The following is a 20,327-nucleotide window of genomic DNA, read 5'->3' on the forward strand; positions in this document are numbered from 1 at the left end:
AATATTTTCTCCAATTAATGCTGAGAATTGTAGTACTTTATCCCACATCTTCAAGCTCAAACACACTAAAAAATAATGTAGCTTGTTACGGGCAGTGGAGAAGTTTTACAAGCTGACAAATTGGTGTTTCCGGCCAAAAGTGTTGGACTCCTGCCTATATATTTTAATCTATTTTTTTAACTTTGTCTTCTGTTTGCTCGTCAGTTCTCATTCTTTAGTACCCCTTTTGTTCATATTTTGAGCCAAAATTGCTGCTCGTTCAGCAATTGGAACAAATCCTTCTTCCTTCCTCCATTTTGTTACCCTTGCTGTGAACCAGTTCTGCGATGTTTGAAAAAGAAAAACATTTTTGTTAGACGGGCAAAAGTAATAATAATCGCATATTTTATTAAGCAGCATTATGTTAATGAATCGCCAATAGTGGTTTAAAAAAACGCTTCGAAAACTCAGCGAAACAGATCAATACAAGATTTTCCTCTTATTAAGGACGAAAAACGAAAATTCGGCAGGTAAACATATTTTCTTACAGTCAGTTTTAAAAATAATGCGAAATGCGACGCGCTCGATATTTAATTATGCACTCACAGCGCCAGAAAACGTCTGAGGTTTGAGGAAGAATATCCGCTAAAGGATGAATGGCGATAAATCCTCCAAACAAACTTTAAGGAGGAGTTTTGGTTATATCATCAGTGGATATTTTTTTCTGATAGGTCTTTTCGGTAAACCACGATGCATAGAAATACACTAAAAACATTTCTGTATATTAAGTGTTTGATTTAAGCAAAAATTGGTTGCAAAAGATCTGAATATTTTTTCTACATTTTTAACGCAATTTCCTAATCATCCGGTTTCCTTTTTCCTTCGATGATTCAGTCAAAATATTATATAGCCTTCACTTTTCCTTGGTTCTAGGCCAAGAAAAAGAATTGTTAAAAACGCCATACCTGTACTTCTTCTTCAGTTGATCCAATGTGGGCAGCGAGAAGCGAAATAGTCAATGTATCTGGATATCTAGAAGATTTGAAAGCGTCTTCTAAGGCTGCAGACTTTTCCTTATCTTCCGCAAACTTCGTAAGAATATCCATAATTGTTTTTCACGCTTTAACGATGAATTACATGCGAGACCGTGCTTAGTTCGTGATACAGCGCTGGGAGTTTCTACTTTTTTCTGGTCGGCTGGAAGAACGCGGCGAAGCTTTGTAATTCACTTGTCAAAAAATGCTGAGGAACTCATGGTGAATTGCCGATTCGTATTAATTTTGTAAGACAGGTGTGGATCTGGGCATTATGATTGGCTGTATTTGCATTTAATGCTTCCCTTGATTATATGTGTTTGGCGGTATATCATTATTTTATAGCTTGCGAGTATAAAAGAACGTTTCTTCAATAAGGGACAAGTACGAAACGAACTAGCAGCTGAATTACCCGATTTTTATTTAAAAGTAACATATTACTCAACTAGCTACTTCACATTTTCTATAAGAACAGACGACTTGTAAAATATGCAACGCAACGAGCGAAAACCCGAATCGGTTTGGCGTTGTTGTGGTAAAAAACCACCAGTATAAAATATTCAAGAGAAATTCACACTTGGCTTTTCCTAAGTTGTCCAGCTAATTTGAATATGATTTAATCAATATTAGTATGACTGTGCTATCTTGAAAAGATGAGAATTGACCTCCGTTTTTGAAGTATCTTTAATTTGTATGTATTATAGTTCAGAACAACTTTCTTTTTCTCAATAATCTGGTTCTGAAATAAGAAATCATCTGTTTCCTGATTGATAATTTATTGCGACTTGAAGAAAAAGTAGCATGTATTAAACCTAGTGAGGAGGGCCGGGGATCGAATTGTACCCACCTCTAATTTAAACACGTCGGACCCAACTTTTTAAAGCTATCGCCCACGCACTGGCCACCGGCAAGCCAGCGGATCCCCGAACGAAAGAGAGGGTCTCACTGCAATCTCACCCATTTTCAATCATTCCTGGCCTTGACCCGCTGACCAAAAAGCCAGAAGACTTTGAGTTGGAGATTGGTCTCAATGGGTAACCGTCATTCGTCAAACGACCTGGGCCTAACATTCAGCCGTCCGCCGTCGCAAAGGGTATTTTTTTACCGTCTACCGTCAAAAATGCAGATTAAAATTTTCAGTCGAAAAATTTCAAGGTATTTCAAATCTCACTATTTCAGCTGATCTTCACGGACTTCTGGCTCCGGAAGAATCTCTAAACTATCACAACCAGTTCCCATGTTCTCAAAAAAATCTTTCTAGGTCAGTTATACTTGAATGGCTCAGTCAATTCGAAGCTCGTCCATCTCCCCAGGCGATTGTTGGGAATTTTTTATTTTTTATGGAAAAGCTTCAAATGCCGAACCGTGGGGCGGGCGGTTCCTCCTCATTTTCCAGTAAATAAGCTGCAAATGGCTAGCTCGTGTACAAGCACCCCTTCCCACCGTGTTGTACACGGATAAACACTCCACGTGCTGCTACTCACCGGCGTTCGCGTCTACCGAGTGTCTTCCGGTCCATAGTTATGGTCAAACAAGAGATTTTTTCCTTCGTGGTCAGGTTATGATGCTTGGTGAAGAGAGTAAAATCAGACAAAGACTGTCCTAACGGTAATGAGTAGCCGGCTTAAAAATTCGGAGCTGGAATTGAATATTTATATTTCTCAGTCAATGAGATTACATAATATTTGAATAATGATAACAACTTTAATGACAAAGTTTAGGGTGGACATTAAAATTGCACCACTGAGAACTGCGAACGTTTGACATCAGCGCCATTTGGTTTGTTTGGAGAAGGCGGTTACAATATTTAATTATCTAAAGAACATTCACGAAAACAGACAATGGTTTGATAAAAGCTTTCACGCTGTACAGAATGTCTATATCTCAGTACAAATACAAAGGAAACGGCAACTTTTACTTGTCCTGCGTATCATCTTCGATAAAATCTTTTGCTTGTTCAGCGGTAATGGCGTCAATGTGACTGACTTTGTTACGGAATTTAACGCCGTAAAACTTGTCAGCGGACTCCAGTAGTTCAGGCCTGAAGGTCGTGGTGATAAACTGCGCTTTCTCTGCCAACTTGCGAAGCATTTCTTTAAAAATAAATAAATTAAAAAATAAATACAGTAGAATCCAAATGTGACTTATTTCATCATGAACGGTAGCATGATTAGGCATTTTTTATGATAAAACATGATCTGTTCGTTTCACCAATAGGAGAGTTGCATGATGACGTTAATTTACTACTACCAGAATCCTTCAGTTTGTTGTTTTCTTGCGCAAATTAGGGCTGTTGTTTTCTAAATCTCAGCGGGATTGGCAAATTTAAAAAAGAAAACATAAACGAAACGGATTCTGGTAGTTGTAGTCAAATATCATCATCGTGAAAGTGGCCTATTAAAATGTACTGTTACATCCGAGTGGAGTTACAAGAATCAGAATTCGAATCATCGGGGTAAACTTCAGTCAGTTTTTGATAAACGGAAATTAAATTTAGTTCGAGTTAGCGGGGAGTTCGAGTTATCGGCGTTCTACTGTAAAGATATATCCAGTCACCGAGAATGGATAAACCTTACTTTATAAGATGGCTATTTCGAGCATAAACGTATTCGTTACGCTTAAAAAGCATTTTGCAGTTGTGTTCCAAGTATCCTGTCCTTGAATGGAAGCAAGGCTGGTTTTGTTAAAAATCTCAGTTCTTTTCAAATGTAAATCATGCCCTCCGTTATACACTGGCACTCGGGCTTCTATTAAAGAAATCACCGCTAAATTGGCTTTCACTTAAAGGCCAGGTTATTGACATGCAACTGAAAATTAGCCAATTGAAAGAAGAGGTAATCCTGATAACCACATTCAGAATTGGTCTCTGGGAACTTTTGTAACACAAAATATCAACGAGTTCGATCAAAAACTGGCAAAAGAGCCAAAATTACTGAACTCGTTCTATCATTTACGTAACAAGGGAGAACTTCATCTATGTTATCTTAACGAACCAGAAAAAGAAAAATCTTCACAGACGCATAGAGTGCGAAAGATAACTCGTACAGTACAGGAATAGCGACGGCTATCCTCATTTTTGCCTCCTTAATTCCTCCTTCTAAAATCCTTTCGTTTGAGAAGTAATACCGAGCATTCCATCAGCAGATGAAACACCTCGAAGTTCGTCAAAAATACTCCGCTGCGCGTCGTTTTTTCAACTCTCTTCTCAGTGTTTCTCCTGGTGATGAAACACCGCGTCTCATGCTTGATATATTACATCTTAAACTAAAACCCTTGTTTATATAAGCTTAAGAGCAGCTTGGATAAGAGAGAATTCATCTTTACCTGCGACAGCTTTTCTGAACTGGGGATCTAAAGCCTGGTCAATCTCGTCAAATAAATAAAAGGGAGCTGGGTCGCACTTCTGAATAGCAAATATCAGCGCCAGGGCCACAAGAGACTTCTGTCCACCCGACAACTGGTTCATCTCACGGGTCTCAGCGGACTTGCCAGTAAACGACACCTAACAAGAATATGGTAAAAACAAAATGAAAATGAATTCATACAATGTATATTCATCATTTCAAAATGATCTCCTGACTTTTACCCGGCGCTGAGTTCCACATTAAGTCTGTTGGGCTGCCTGTGGCTCAATCAAAAAATGAGTCGCGTCTATGTCGAAAATTTTGACAAAATGGCAGACGGATCTCCCAGAAAGAGTTGCGTGTCCTATTCCCCTGCGTGGAGGAATAAACGTCTAAGGGCAGGGGGTACCTGAATGATTTGATTTTTAATGCCTTTTTACATATAAATGAAAGGAAATAATAAAAATTACATTACATGAAATTCACACGAAACTAAAAAGAATCTCAAAGGCAAGGAAGTCTTCAGAAACCATGAAGGCTTATAGGTGAGACTTCCTCTTTACATTAGATTTGTTTTTATTAACTAAATATACTTATATAAATAAAGAACAGTATGCAATAGAGTAATTTACAAGTGAATAGAAAATATGAAGAAAAAGTTGATTGTCTAATAACTAGTAATAAAATTACAAACGATTTATTGAGTATTCTGTAAATTTATTAAATATGATTTAAGTGCTATTTTGACCATGAAATTTCTATTCTTTGAAAGCCGAAACAAGTGTCTTTCATCCCTATATTTGGTTTATTACACCCCTGCAGCAGGGGTCTAATACGTTCTATACTGAGTTTTGCTCTCCCCTGGGGCTAGGTGAAAGTAAGTTAAGACAAAGAATTAGCGATTGTGCGACAACAAATGAAAGACGGTAACGCGAGGAGTGTGACAAGTACAGTGTTGCGTTACCTTAATGCTTATCCCCGTGAACTGATCCACAAGAGGCACAGTTGACTGCTGAGAAGATGCTTCGCCGTCTTCCTCATCCTAAAGGTGAATAAAAAGAAAAGAAGAAAAACATGAGTTACGTCGCGAGTTTCTTTAGCAGTGAGAAGTCCCGCATCCGAACTGGCGCTAGCAAAGTGGCAGGGCTTACCAGTCGTTTCGATACAAGTCAATTTAGTCGAGGTGTAAAAATCTTCACGCACTTGGCTTAAAGAACGAGGAATATCATCACCCTAAATACTTTTCATGTTCACGCGCAAATTATACTTGAATGATCGAAATTGTCGTGCAGTTTCACTGCTTGAGTTTGAATCGCAGAAACGATCGGTTTCCGTGGCAGGAGAACTTCAGACCTGTTCAAGACAGTCCGCGAAGCAAAACAAAGCGGTTTTCCTCATACCGTAAGTAAATGATAGTGTCAGTCAACTTGTTAAGACACTCCCCGTTTATTAATCATTACATCAGCATACAGAGGTCAGAGAAGTGCACGTGATTTACCGGTTGATCCACTGGATCTGTCTTCATTACTAAGGTGGCTTTCCCGTTTGAAACGAGCTGCTTGAACACCTCGCTAAAGTTGTGAGACATCTGATGATAAAGCAGACGAAACCGTTTTAACACTGACAGGTGACGTTTAGTGAAAAATGACGTTGTTTCATGTAGCTTCCTACTAGAAGATGACAAACATACATGGAAGGTAAAAATATGACAATATTGAAAGGGACTTCTGCCAAAATCGTCAAAATCTGTGGTGAATTCACAGTACCCAAATGAAGTGAAAAGAAGACGGTCTAAAAGTAATGGCACTGGTTTAACTTAGTACACCCTACGAGGAAGAACCTCATTTTGTTTTCGTAAGAGGAGGAGAAATGGAGGCTTCCTGAAAGACGGTAAGCCTTTAAAGTCGCCGAAGCCCGAACTTCTGGACTAGTCCATCTTGGTCTCTCCCGTAAAACTGGTTTTTAGAGCGCCAGCATCCGTCTGTTGACAAACTGATGGTCATACCTGATCCGGCTGTACCAAGCGCCCCGCTATAAGGCCTGGATTCAAAACTGTACCCCAGCCGGAACAAGCAGCACATGGTCAAGTAGGCCAAAACTCGAGCAAGTGAAAGGGAGGCTTTTCTAACAAGGTATGGCTGTCACGATGGGACTATAAATCTAACGGAAATCAGATGGATGACTTCTGTACCCGTTTCCTATGCATGAGTTAACAATTTTTTTGTGGTTTTAGGTAGTTAAGAGGTTCCAAAGATACCTGTTTGAAAGTGAATAAAATGGCTTCATGTTTACGTTGTTCAAGAACATCCATTAAATCCACAATAGACTGAAAACAAAATAAAAAACAACAGTCAATAAATATCAAGACGTCCCTCCATGACTAAAAAAGGGTCAACATCACTCCAACAGCCGAGTTTTTAGTGGCGGTTTTACGTGCCCTTTTCACAATTTCTTGTTCATTTTGTATAGAATTTGTAAGTTTGAAGCAAAACCTACTAATTACATTAAGGAAGATCATCGCATCATATTTCATAAAATTCTTCATCCCGCAGGACTCATACAGCGGTATATTATTTTCATATATTCATGACTTCAAAAACTACTAACATAATATGCTCCTGTCTCGTATATACACCAACCCATATAACCGCCTCCCTCCTCCGAATAAGCGTGTCCCTTGTTCTTTCTGAAATGATGCCGGGCGCAGCCTTCCCTGCGTTTTAATTATAAACCTTTTGAGCAACTTAACAAGCAGACTTGTTCTTCAGAAAACTACCAATTATCTAAAGAACTTTGCCTAGAAATAGCTTGACCATCCTCTTCATGATTTACCTGATATCCTTTGTCAAGTTCATCTTTTCGTTTCATTAATTTTTCTTTCTGTTCTGAAAAGTTGACAAACTGGTCGAGCGCCTTTTTATTAACATGGCTGTACTTCTTCAGCTCCTCGTTACACTGATGCAGCTTTTTCCACAGCTGGCAATATAATAAAAGCAATTTATTACTAATTATAAATAACTCAACTGCCAAGAGGGGTCAACATCAATTTCCCCCTAACATCAAAAAAGCATCACCAAGAGAAAAGGTTTGGAGAAATATTTAAATCATCACCAAATGAGAAAATGTTTTGATCTTTTAATCAAATTCTTTCAACTCACTCTTTAAGGAAATGTATGAAAATCAGTCTGGAGAAGGAGAATTGGAAGGTGCAACTTGGGCGTTAGAAGGTTAGGAGTTGATTTCTTGGGACTCAAAGAAACAAACCTTCCATGTATTTCCTACGCCTGTAATGAGGACACCTTTGTCATGAGGAGATTTAGCTTTGTCCATCCCTTTGGTGTCCATATGTAACGACTGAGCCCTAAGAGTGATCAGCTTTAAATCTCTCCTTGTAATAACAATGCTTTATAAAACATGTTGGTCATGAGATTTGAGGACATGATCACAGAACATGAATCTAATTGATACTTCAACATATTAGAAAAACAACACCAGTGTAATGATTTGGGGACTGGATTGATTGATATGTATTAGGGGAGGGTTGTGATTATATTAAGGGAGGGTGGGTGGCAGGTTCTTCAAACGAGACAGTCTTCAGACGGTTAAAGAGGTTGTAAGTAGAACTTATTTAACATACCGTCTTCACAGGAGTCTTTTGATGTTTGTCAAATGCGTCTGTAGGGAGAGAACCCAACTCACGGATCTTCTTGGCACATTCCTCTTTCTGTTGACATATAGAACATGTCATTAAGTTTGAAAACTCAAGAGTTACTCCGTACTGATGAAGCAAGAAGGCAAAAGGAAAATGTGTAAAAGAAGGATGCAATGTTTTTACCATTTGTCTTTTTGTAGTGGGGCTATCCTTCCTGTGCCTTTCTATAAACTTCAACGTAGCAGGACATAATGAGGCATAACAACACACTGCTCTTACCTTTTTCATTAGAAGGCTTCTTTTATGGGCCAATTTCTCCATTTGTTTAGCATCATCTTCAACAGCATCCCTTCTTTGCTTTTCCACGTTCTAAAAATTCAACGACAAAAAGTCTGAGCATAGGTCTACAACAAATCCAGCTACATCACTTTAAACACGTTTGAAGTGTCAGTAACGTTAATATGACACTAGCGTATGACGCTCCAGACCTGAATGACAGTGGTTCCCGGTAAGGTTAAATGTTTGGAGATGGAATCTTATTTATTTTTCCTTTAGCTCGCTCATGCATTCGTCCTTTAAGACCTTTTTTTTTTTTTTGGATTCGCAACTTAATTGTTAGGCAATGATTTTTCAGGGAAAAAAATCATTACATTAAAAACAATTTCTTTAATTTACAACATGGTTTGAAGATACCCACCTTCCACTCATCCAGTGCTGACTGTTGCTCGGCCTTTTGCTTCGTTAACTCACGTATCTCTTGCTCAAGCTCTACAGGTGGCACGAAAACAAATCAGTACTCCAAAAGGTTTTACACCCTAAAAGTCACTTTGTATCATATCATGTGAAATCTACATATGCCAGGGTCAACGCCACATTCGGGACCTTAAGATCCGTGGACGGCAACGGCAGCCAAAACGTCGCTGAAAAAGTGAATTTGCGTTCTTTCAATCTTCATCGTGATTACTCCAAGTCACAAACTTTGTTAAATGTAGGTGAACTCTCCTAAAGTTGAATTCCTAACAACCGAAATTTCGTCGTCGATTGTGTACTTCCTCTGCAAAACGTTTTCTCGTGGTAGTCGTGCAGTGACGGCAAAGAAATGTACAAAAAAGCCAGATGCACGTGCAAAATTGTTGTTTTGGTTATTAAACCTATAGCTTTTTTGACGACCTCGTTGCCGTTGCCGTCGCCGTCGTCGCATCTTAAGGTTCCCATTTACATGGGTTGAGTTTGTTGTTGGTTCTCTGCCTTGCTTAAAGCGGTATTTCCCCCCTTAATTCTAATTTGATATGGAACGCCCAAACACTTTTCAAACAAGTTCCTTATTAATTCGATAGAGAAAATACAATTCATAGGTTTGTTTTTCTTCCTTTTGCTTCTTTTAAGACATTCATCATTACAACATTTGTTCTTCTTTTTCTGGTAATTTTTGTCCGTATTACCTATTCTCTGGTAAATCACCATGAGAATTCTTTCTCCATTATAGGCGCAAAATTTGGAACAGAATACCAGAAGTTCTGAGAAAACTCCCCAAACATGTAACATAAATTCAAGAAGAAAATAACCGAATCCTTATTTCAGATCTTCCTTAATAAGGACAGTTATGCTGATACAGATACGTTAATGAATGAAATGAAACGAATTTAAAATTTATTCAAATTTCTAAGTGCTTTTGACTTCATAAGCCATTAATTCTAATCCTTCCTCTAGCCTCTTATTTATGATAAATATAATTAAAATCATTATTGCCAGTACTAAATCTGTAATACCACATTATTTTGTAACAATCTTTGAATTTAAATTGTAATATTAAGTGATACGTCTCAATACTAACCTGTACTTGTAAAATATTGATTTTCCATGTCAGCGCCGTAGCTAGTATGAGGCCAACCGAGGCACTCGCCTCGATAAAATTTTGAGGAATTTCGCCGATCATTTTTATTTTACATAAGCGATCATCGGATATTTTTAACGCATCATGATATTACAAAGAATTCAGCAATTCAGTCAATATACTATGAAAAAATTACCATATCATCGATCTCAAGGGGCTACGTACGTTAACCCAAATTTTTTTTTTGAACAAATACTGATCAAAACCATTGGCGAGGTTAACGGTCACCCAGATTATGTAGCTTGTTTCTGATTATTGCTTTTTAAATTCCACTTAAATTAACTCGAAAAAAAGTTACCGAAAGGCCCAGAAAACGCTGCAAATCGCATTTCCGAGAGACTAAAGTTCAAAATTTCTCGGGGGGGGGGGGGGGGGGGGGGGCATGCCCCCGAACCCCCCTAGCAACTCCCGCCTGCCTCGGTTGGCCGTTTGGTCTGGCTACGGCACTGCATGTAAATAAATTTGTTGCTAAGAATATTCCAAAACAATAACCTTCAGTTACCTTCTTGCTTCTTTGAATCTTGAGAGATTTTGCGCTCAGCGGCGTTTAACTCACTCTTTTTTGTCTCCAACTCTAGCTGGTGGTCCTCAAGTGATATTTCTTCTAAAGCCTGCGGAGAATATTACAAGGTTAATTCGCCACTTGCACATCTCCCATAATGCACCTTATTTGTCCCCCCCCCCCCAAAAAAAAAAAAAAATTGCATAACCTTTTGTCTTTTATTTCTCTTGGGTATTACAGCCGTCCCAAGAGAAATTAGACAATGCTTATGCAAAATTTTGGGCGAAAAATAAGGTGCATTATCATTCGAAGAAAATTTTTCTTTCTTTTCATTGGCCAAGAGCCCACCACGTGACCTGCAAATAACTGCCTACAAATAATGGTCTGCTAATGAACAATGCCGTCCAACTGTTTTTGGCTGCAAATAATATTCTGCACATGCGTAAAGGAAACCGTGCTTTTCTCCTTCTTGCGGTCGCTCTTGCGTGAAAATGGCAGATCGCTTCGCATCCCGAGGATATTCATTAAAAAAACAAACTCGGTGATCGAATGATAAAACAGTTATTGAACTCGGTTATCGCAAAATATCGTGATTTGGCAGCTTCTCGCAGATCAATTGATCTGCTCGCCACAGACAAATCACGATATTTTGCTCAACCTCGTCCAATAATTGAATTATGGGACATGCGCAAGTGGCGAATAGGCTATGCCATCACGAGGCCGCTCAGCAAAGGCAGACAAACTCAACGGTTTTCAGCCATACAAAGAAGCAAAAAATGTTGACAAATGTTTCTGGAGTTGAATTCTAAAGGACTGTGCTGAAGTTTAGGAAAAGTAAAAGAAATTCGTTGTCTTGCCTTCACGTCCTCCATAAAACGTGAAATTGGGCAGTTTCACATCGTAGTCGTGCAGTGACAGCAATAAAATGTACAAAATAGCGTGATGCACGTGCAAAGTTGTTGTTTTGCTTATCTAAACCTGTTGTTTTTTCGCCATTCTTGCCATTCTCGTTGCCGTTGCCGTCGCCATTGCTTAAGCTCCCTATTAGCACTTTGAGAAAACTCAGGCGATTGTGACGTGACAGACAAACGTAAGGAAACCCGGCTTTAAGAGGACTGGTTTAGTACATAACTCGAAAGCTTGACAAACTAACCTGTTTCAACTCCTCTCGTTTTCTCTTAAGATTGTTATTCAACGTATTTTCCAGTGTATTCTTCCGGGCTTCAAGCTGCAAGAAGATAAGGTAACAATTCAACTTCTATCAACTAGCGTCTTAATATTTTCTTTAAATACTGCAAATAACATTTAGAATATCAATGAATAGCGTCAGCGCTGCAAATAAAAGTCGTCCATTAGATAATGTTCTTGCAGAGTCATTAATGGTTTGTCCGATTTACAAAAAAAACCCAATTTCTTTGCACTTTCTTTTCAAGAAAATTTACCCTTGTTCTGTTGACCAAAGATGCTCTTAACCTCTCTTGAAGAGTGGAAATTTCAACGTTTAAATCATCGACCTGAAAGATACAAAGGGTAATCTGCACTTAAACACAGCCCATTTCAAACGTGTTTCCTTCACAGTTTATAAAACTACTAAACGTCTCTATTGAACAAGCAGAGATGTACGCAAGACAAGAGTGGTTTAACTGCATTAGTTGACCGTGTAGTCGTCAATGCAACTCCATAGAAACAAGATTACTGATCGGAGGATGATGAAAAATGCTATAGTTCGCACACATTATTAACAATTAACATTTATATGAAATCCATTTCCGCCCGCAAATGGCAAGTCCAAGTCGAGGAGGGCGGAGATACAGGGGTACAGCAGGATTCATCTGGGAAACTGCCCACCTACCCCTCCCCTAACCCAACATTTTCCCCAAGTGAGAAGCAAATGTTAACGTTGATTTAAGGGGAGGGGTAGGTGGGCAGTTTCCCCAAAACCTTAACTGATTCCTGTACTGTACTGCGCTGTACTTGGTAGTAGTACCTCTTGTTGGTCTTCTGGACTAAGCCGTGCTACCAGAGGAGTTCCCAGCTCATCTTCTAAAGCTCTCATGGTACTACGCATGGACCTTAGATCAACCTCAAAATGTGACAGCCCTTGCTCCTGTATTCATAAAAAAGAAGTGAAAGACCAATTAGACTGAGCAAATAGAGCTGGGGCTATGATAGGGGTAGGGATAATATATAATGTAAACAGCGCGTGACTTGTTGTGCTCTAATCCACAACATTCTGTGACCATCATAAGCGGTCAACTCAAGAGCAGTCTACGGTAAGGCGTCTCCAACTGGCTTAGCAGTGAGCATGATCTCATGCTCTGAAGATAGCTTATTGTTGTCCATCCAATATGGTCTCCCTGGGAATATGACCACTCATGGATTAACTAAATTACTACATAAAAAAGGGAGGAAAGGGAGGGGAATTATTTCTTTAACGTTTCCTTTCAACGATAGACCTATTAGGCTAACTCAATGTTGTGTATTTCTTTGTGTATTGTATTTGCATTATAATGTGGCATTCACATTTAAACGATATGGAAATTCCTGAAACAAAACGTTTTATTCCCAAAAGGCTTGAATTGGGTACAACACTGAGTTAGCCGAATAGGTCTTTATCTAAACCTCTGAAAGAAAACTTACCTTTGACTCCAAGGTTCGTTCGGCAGTTTTCTTCTCTTGGATCTTGGCTTTTACATCTATTTTTTGTTTTTCATAAGTTTGCCTGCAAAGTCACTTGTCGTTTATCAAATCATGGTACACGTTTTGCACAAGAATTACATTAAAATCTAACAGAGCTGAAAACTTAACACCTACATTCTGCACACTCTAGTCAACAATCCTGACTACAAATTTTACATTTACCAACTGTCGGCTGACCCTTTTTCATTTTAATTGGCAAAATTGGCCATGGACTTTTAGCCACTTGTCGGTTCATTATTGGTTAATCGGCGTCTACGGAAAGAGGGCCAACAGATTTCTTTTTTTGTGGGGAGGGGGGGGGGGGGGTTGTTCTTTAGTTTTACTCAATTTCTTTACAGAAAGTGTTGCAATAAATCGGCATTTACCAGAGGCTCTTAGGCTCCGACTGGGAATATTTTGGTGTTTTAGACAGATGATTGATTGTGAGAGGTGGTCACAGATGGAGGTTGACTGTATTGCATGTTCTCCTTCTAAGTGTAAAAGTTAATGATGGGCAAAAAAAAAAAGGCCTCGTATCAGCAAAGTTAGGTTACAAAGAGCTTTCGCCTCCCACCAATGTGCCCCGACTTCAAATCCTCGTGTCGACGCCACATGTGGGTTGAGTTTCTTGTTGGTTTTTTCAATTACTCTGAGAGGTTTTTCTCCGGTTACTACGGTCTTCCCCTGTCCTTGAAAACCAACATTTCCAAATTCCAATTCGATCTGGAACGCACGGACACATTCCCCAAGTGCTCCGTGAGCAAACAAATTGCAATTTTTTATAGAAATCATGACTCACTCCAAACGCTGTTTTTGTGTTTCCACCTTCTGAACCTCTCCAAATGCAGTTGTTACATCAGAATCAATTTCTGCATGATAGTTAAGGAAACTTGGGCATAACAATTCAGTTAACAGATATGTATTGTGCGATCTTGTTTGAGCTAAGCAATTTCTTGCATGTTCATCGGTCTATAAAAGCATAGATCGTGAAAATCATGGAAAGATGGTGCAATTTTTTTTCTGTCACTCGCACATGATTTTTCATGGAACAACACCTGAAAAGGATGCTGAAAACTGTCAATGTTATTTTCAAAATATATTGACAATAAATTTCCATGGTCTATAGTCTTAAAGACCACAGAAATAATGTCAAAGTGTTCAAAACTTTGGAGTGAAACTACCAGCCTGCGGTTAGTGGTTCTACTTCAGTTTTGAACACTTTAACATCATTCCTATAGCTCTAGCACTATAGACCATGTAAACGTGTCGCCTGTTTGTTGATAGAGACCTTTAGATTGTAAGGCCAGTACGAATACAAAATAGTGCTCACGCGTGAACCAGCGTCATTTTGGCGGGAAAACGTGAAAGCCGTCGTTATTTTACTGCGAGTTTTATCGAGAATGTCGTAATGGCGGAAACAAGATATCAAATGTTAGAAGTTTTAGCATCTTGCGTTCGGAAAATAAAGATAACGGTGCTAATTTTTCTGGTGAAAAAAGTACAATTAAGCTTTCCGGGGCGTCTATTTTTTGAGAGTACCTGTATGCGACGAAATTTAATTCAAATCTCGTACTCCTAGTCGTTCTCGTCTTGGAATCTAAAGGTCTATAATAATCGACAAACAATGTAAAGCACTGACACTAAAAGAACAAAATTTGACTATGCTTCTTAATGCTTTTAAGGTTCACATTACTCAATAGGAGGAAGAAATGGGTTTTGCCTTGCAAATGGCTAGAAAGACTTTGGGCAACACTGATGAACACATAGAAATGGCAGTACCATCTCAGAAAAGATATATAGAGATGGAGTTTTCATATGTAATTTGAGCAAACACACTGAACCTTAATAAACAGAGGATCACATGGCCACGCAGAGAAACAAACTTTCTCTTTGAATGTTGAAAAAAATTCGAACAAGTGAAATATTTTTTAACATGAGAAAAGAAATTTCGCATCTTCAAGAAGCCATTTAATGTTCTATTATTACTGGTGTACAAACACCAATGAAATACCAAGACATTTCACTTTAATATTTTTTTTGGCTGCGAACGGTGTAATTTATCATGTAGCCACAGAAACAATGTTCATTTCACAAGTGAAGTTACATGAGAAGGTATCATGTTTTTACACGGAAGCTCATCGGCATTTCATTGGTGGTTGTATAACAAGCAAAATCTTTGTAGAAGGCTGCAGTTTGAAGAACAGGAAGTTATGCATTACTTTATTAGCTCTAATCTGGAAGCCCCTCTTTTCTGCTAAGATCAATATGAAAATATGCACAAGAAACGAAAAGGGCCACATGTAAGAGACTGTGTGCAGCCTAGCACAAACCACTTTAGTGAGTTCCCTTATTGAAATGGTGTGTTGAAATGCAAGAGTTGACAGTTTGAAAGGATACTCTCAGCTTCAGCCTTTAGTTGATTTCTGCGCTCTTCTTCTTCTTCTATCTTTTGGTTCAACTTAATGATACTATCCTGCAGTTCCAGACGTGACTTTCTGTTTCCAAAGAAACCACCAGTAAGCGTACCTCTGCGGCTTACCTGATCACCTGTAACAGACAATCACACAATTTACTGTAATATGAATAACTGTTATACCAATTACTTTACAAATATAATGCGAGGAAAGTTTGATGTAAATGACAAAACAATACATCATATGGAACTCAAATATTAAAAAGTTGAATGTAATAATAATAAAGGCTATCAACAAGATAAATCACTGTTCAGTGGATGCATGACAGGGAAACCAAAAGCCCATTTAAGAGAATTTTACAGTTATATGTGATAAAAGGCCTTTTCAAGCACTTTTCAAGGACTAAAATAATTTTTTCAAGGAGTTCGTTTCCCTGTAATTTGACACAGAATGACATTAAGTAAAGACCTTTTAAATTCGTAGGTGCAGGGGGGTGCCTTATTGCGATACCCTCCCCCAGGAAAGTACGGTTCCTAGTGTACTTGAAATAATGAAAAATGAACTATGCGGGAACATTGAAATCATGAGAAAACACACTTTCATGGTCACCAAGAAAATTTACGTGCTGCTGTACTTTCAATCTTCCCTTTGCGCAAAACTCCCGTTTTTACAGAGGTTGTTTTAATTCAAGGAGCTTTCAAAAATATTCAAGGACTTCTGTCTAAAATTGAAGGACTTTTCATGCCTGTGCGAACCCTGAAAAGTTGACCTCCTGCTTTATTATGTACATCATGTTCTTCTTATGCCAACTGGTATTTTTAAGCATAATTTATTTTCCGTGAGAAGAGGAAAGAGGTTTGTATCAAAATGCACAAGGTCAACCTTAGCCTCAAATTCACTCAAAGGCTAAGATACTAAGCACACAACGGTAAAATGGTCTATTGGATCATCACTGGATAAATTGGATGGCACTATCCACCTTTTGAACAGCTGGAGTCTGTAGGCTTATAAGCTTTGCTATTTAGAAGCTTTTTGAACAGTATATCGAGCTCTATGACACAGCCTGTATACCATTAAGAACGCAGTTGGAGTGATAAGGCACCTATGTCTCCAAAGAGGACCCTGAATGTTGATTTACCTTATTTGGCCAATGTATTTAATTTGTAATTCACTTAATTTGTAGGAAAAATTGCATGCTTTCTTTAACATACCTTCTAGAGTAATGCAGTCCAGATTCTCACTTTTTGAAAACTGGGATGCAACTTCTAGGTTGCGGCATATAAGAGTTTTACCAAATACTAAGTCCATAGCAGGTCTGAACTGTTCATGAAACCTTAATTTATCAATCATTGGAATAGCATCCTGAAAATAAGACATCAGTGACCATATTTAGTTAATTCAGATTGTAATATACTAATTGTTATAGTGAGGGTAAAGGGCAGTGAATAATGTTTATTACACCTAATAGCATAGTAAATAATGTCATCATTAGCAAGCTATCTTTCCTGTGGAGTACACGTTGCTTGGACACACACAAAAAAAGTGTCTGTTGCATGCATCAATGATGTCCCAACAGATTTCATACTTTCAATAAGATTTTGTGACATCATCACTCAGCATGGATTTTGCTACGGCTGCTGAATTCTGTACTCAACTTGCCCGACAGGCGGGTAAAGTTTTTTGGGGAATTCATATTACAGAACTGTAATCAATCCTGTTCATTAAAAAAAAAATTTCAGGTTAGTTTAAGTGACTCTTGGACTAGTACATTCTAGCTACAGCTTGCCCGAATGGCAAGCTGTAAAACTGACTTTCTTTGCACCTGGTCATTCTTTACACTATTGTGGCTGTTTGTAAAATGGGGTTTCACTGACATTGTACTTACAGAAGTTGTAGGGTATTGCTGTGCTTTGCTCTGTAGTCTGTTGAGTGGCATAAATGACACTTCTCCTGGGTACTTATGTTTATTCATGATGGATAAAATATGAGCGGCGGTTTTATCTGAGTCCACTAAAATGTCAAACAACCTGCAGATTAACGTTAAAGGTGCATTCAGTTTCAGCCGTTGAATGTCTGTCGTTGGACGTAGGCCTTTCCCATTGCCCTCCTTTGGACCACATTTTGCCTGACACGGTGCCACAACAAGGAACACAGTATGTTAAGAACATTCAAAGACAAAGAATGAGAATTTGATACATTAAGGTCAAACATTCACATTTACAACAGTAATAATTTGGGCTGATTTGTTCAAGCACCAACCATGACTTAATAAATGGCCTAAATAAAAATCACATTCCCCTCCTCCAATGAAAAAATTCTGACTGTACTTTTCAGAAAAGAAAAAGGAGGCATTTTCTTGAGTAACATGAGGTCTTTAATCAAAAAACAATATTGAACTCACTATACAGTATATATCTCTTTACCCTACCCAATACTCCCGACTGATCTTCATACATTTCCCAGCTCAAAGAATTGGATGAGAGTATTCATACCAAAGCATTATCCCTTTGGTGATTATTTCAAAAAACTTTAATAACCTACTCTCTAGATAAAGTATGGAAAGGTGTTAGGAGAAAATTGATATTGAAGACTCTAGGGACTTGAGGCAGGTTCTTACTTGTTTCCTGCTGTGACTTCAACTGCCGTAAAAAACTGTTTATCACAATCAAAGTTCTCGATGAGCGTGCCATAAACTCCATCGATGCCTTTGTCATGAACAATCCTCTTGACTGTGTCTATGCCATTGCTGACATGCTGCACAATCAAACACATCTATTAATTTTGGTGAATTAACCATTAACCTTTATTGACACTTCATTTTCACATAGCTAGCATTAGACTGGCCAGCAAATAACAAAAAGGTAATTGCTGCAAGCCAGACAGTGAGACTGTACACAAGAAAATTTTGTTACATAACTAAAGCATACAGTAACAACAACTGTTTACAGTCTGTCCTCTTTTAGGACATTAATATCATCACTCTTTGTGTATGAACATAGAAGGTAGTACCACAGGTTGAAGTTAAAAATAGACCTGGCAAAGTCCATCCAAACCTGAAGACTGTAGGAATAACCAACAAAACCCAGGTAAAATTCTGAAAATTTCATGTGTAAGATGTCATTTTGTGAACTTTGACACTGTCTTATTTTCTCGAACTCCCAGCAGAAATTTTCTTTGGTGTTATTGCAGATAACTATTACATCTATAGCCCTTGAAAAATGCAAAAACAGGAATGCAATATGCTTTAAATAGTATTCTGGTACGAGGTTTTTGTCCACTGAAAATTAAATTGCTCAATTTTCTGACAGAGTCCGTCTTAAGGCTTGAACTGTTTGCTTCACCAACTTCTCTTCATTTTCAGTTCACTTGTCTTAAATTGATAGTTAATTATTGCATAAAACATAGAGCACTTTATGTAAATAACCTTTTAATTCTCTGAGCTATTATAATATTATTTTATATTCTGTCTTGGACAACCAAAAAGGATCAAAAAGCTCTTTGGAGGCCACTACATTCAAAGCTGAAGAAAATTCAAGGACTTTTCAAGGAAAAATGGAATTAAAGGACTTTTCAAGGACTCCCCAAAAAATTCAAGGATTTCCAAGAATGTGCAAACCCTGTGAAGGTAGTACCACAGATTGATGTCAGCCTTTTTCAGGTTTAAATTAAATTTAGACCTGAAAAAGTCTGACCCAATCGGAGGACTGCAGCATGAGTCACTATCATACAAAATATTTTCTACCCTTTCAATGCTCCTTTAGTTGACAATTAAGCAAACATCAAGACAAGATACTTACTTTACTAACAGTGCTTTTTAAATTCCTCTCTGTCTTACTCAGCTCTTCTCTTATGTTCTGCAAGCTTTGCTCTATAGCTGCTTCTTCTCTCCACAACTCTCTTTGATCAATAATAAGACGATTAATAATAATAATAAAATTTTACATCAAAATTTTAGCCCTACCAAGTCTAGCTTCCCATAGTACAATGCCCAGGGACATGGAAACCTAATCTACAAACATCAAAACATATAAAATAAAACAGGAATGAAAGGGCTGTCTGTTTGATAGACTGTACTAAAAAGAACTCTATAAAACATCCATGTGTGGCCTATTATCTGTTATGGATGGACGCTTGTAATTAACTAGCTTAGGTAACCCACCACAACTAGTCCGAGGGTCATCTTATAACATTTTCCATTTCTAACACCTCCATAAGAAATAACCACCTTACAGAAGGTCTGAACTCCTACACTGTACAAGTGCAAGTGGGATAGGAGAAATAATAATTTACCACTTCAATGATGAATTTGGTTTGATTATCAGCTATAGTTTCTGATATCCAATGTTTGCTTTTTGCACTTACCTCCTACTGTTTGTTCCGTTATCTTGCCTCCTTTTAGACTCAGCAAGCCTTCTGTTAGCATTTTCAATATCTTGTTTTCTCCTGTCCATATCATCTGACCTTTCCTGTGCAGACAAGAAAAGACACATTGCTTTGATGCTGGCCACATCAACACCATACACTATTTTACAGCTCACACCTTTAAAACAATTAAGAACATAATAAAATTAAGTGGGAAAGAAAAATATATACTGTATACCTGTATTTCAACACTGAGCTCTTGAACTGAACTCCTCAGTCTTTCAACTTCCACTCGAATTGCAGCAACCTGTTACAGAGCAAAGACATTCATTTGTATGTCAAAACTTCTGCCTAATCACAGCTCATAATGAAAGTAGAGAATGGTGCTTGTAGGGACATATCATTTCACTTTTCCCTGCAAAAACACCTTAACTAAAGAAAAGTAGATGAATGTACACTGTAAATGA

General features: G+C 38.1%; 1 protein-coding gene across 1 annotated transcript in view; it reads right to left on the reverse strand.

The window, feature by feature from the left end:
- Positions 1-2,697: 2,697 nt before the first annotated feature.
- Positions 2,698-20,327, reverse strand: part of LOC140933728 (structural maintenance of chromosomes protein 3-like) — a 28,140-nt gene continuing 10,510 nt past the window's right edge. The window contains exons 15-36 of the mRNA XM_073383348.1: positions 20,099-20,167; positions 19,861-19,964; positions 19,296-19,395; positions 18,116-18,252; positions 17,384-17,525; positions 16,710-16,860; positions 15,482-15,631; positions 13,884-13,953; positions 13,046-13,127; positions 12,393-12,512; positions 11,848-11,919; positions 11,559-11,633; positions 10,406-10,514; positions 8,707-8,777; positions 8,289-8,378; positions 7,995-8,081; positions 7,190-7,333; positions 6,615-6,683; positions 5,856-5,945; positions 5,322-5,399; positions 4,338-4,515; positions 2,698-3,106 (exon numbers count right to left, since the gene is read on the reverse strand). Coding sequence (XP_073239449.1) covers positions 2,928-3,106; positions 4,338-4,515; positions 5,322-5,399; positions 5,856-5,945; positions 6,615-6,683; positions 7,190-7,333; positions 7,995-8,081; positions 8,289-8,378; positions 8,707-8,777; positions 10,406-10,514; positions 11,559-11,633; positions 11,848-11,919; positions 12,393-12,512; positions 13,046-13,127; positions 13,884-13,953; positions 15,482-15,631; positions 16,710-16,860; positions 17,384-17,525; positions 18,116-18,252; positions 19,296-19,395; positions 19,861-19,964; positions 20,099-20,167 — 2,367 coding nt within the window. The 3' untranslated portion in view covers positions 2,698-2,927. The remainder of the gene's footprint in view (positions 3,107-4,337; positions 4,516-5,321; positions 5,400-5,855; positions 5,946-6,614; positions 6,684-7,189; positions 7,334-7,994; positions 8,082-8,288; positions 8,379-8,706; positions 8,778-10,405; positions 10,515-11,558; positions 11,634-11,847; positions 11,920-12,392; positions 12,513-13,045; positions 13,128-13,883; positions 13,954-15,481; positions 15,632-16,709; positions 16,861-17,383; positions 17,526-18,115; positions 18,253-19,295; positions 19,396-19,860; positions 19,965-20,098; positions 20,168-20,327) is intronic.

This window comes from Porites lutea, chromosome 4 (assembly GCF_958299795.1).
Source record: "Porites lutea chromosome 4, jaPorLute2.1, whole genome shotgun sequence".
Lineage (NCBI taxonomy): Eukaryota > Metazoa > Cnidaria > Anthozoa > Scleractinia > Poritidae > Porites > Porites lutea.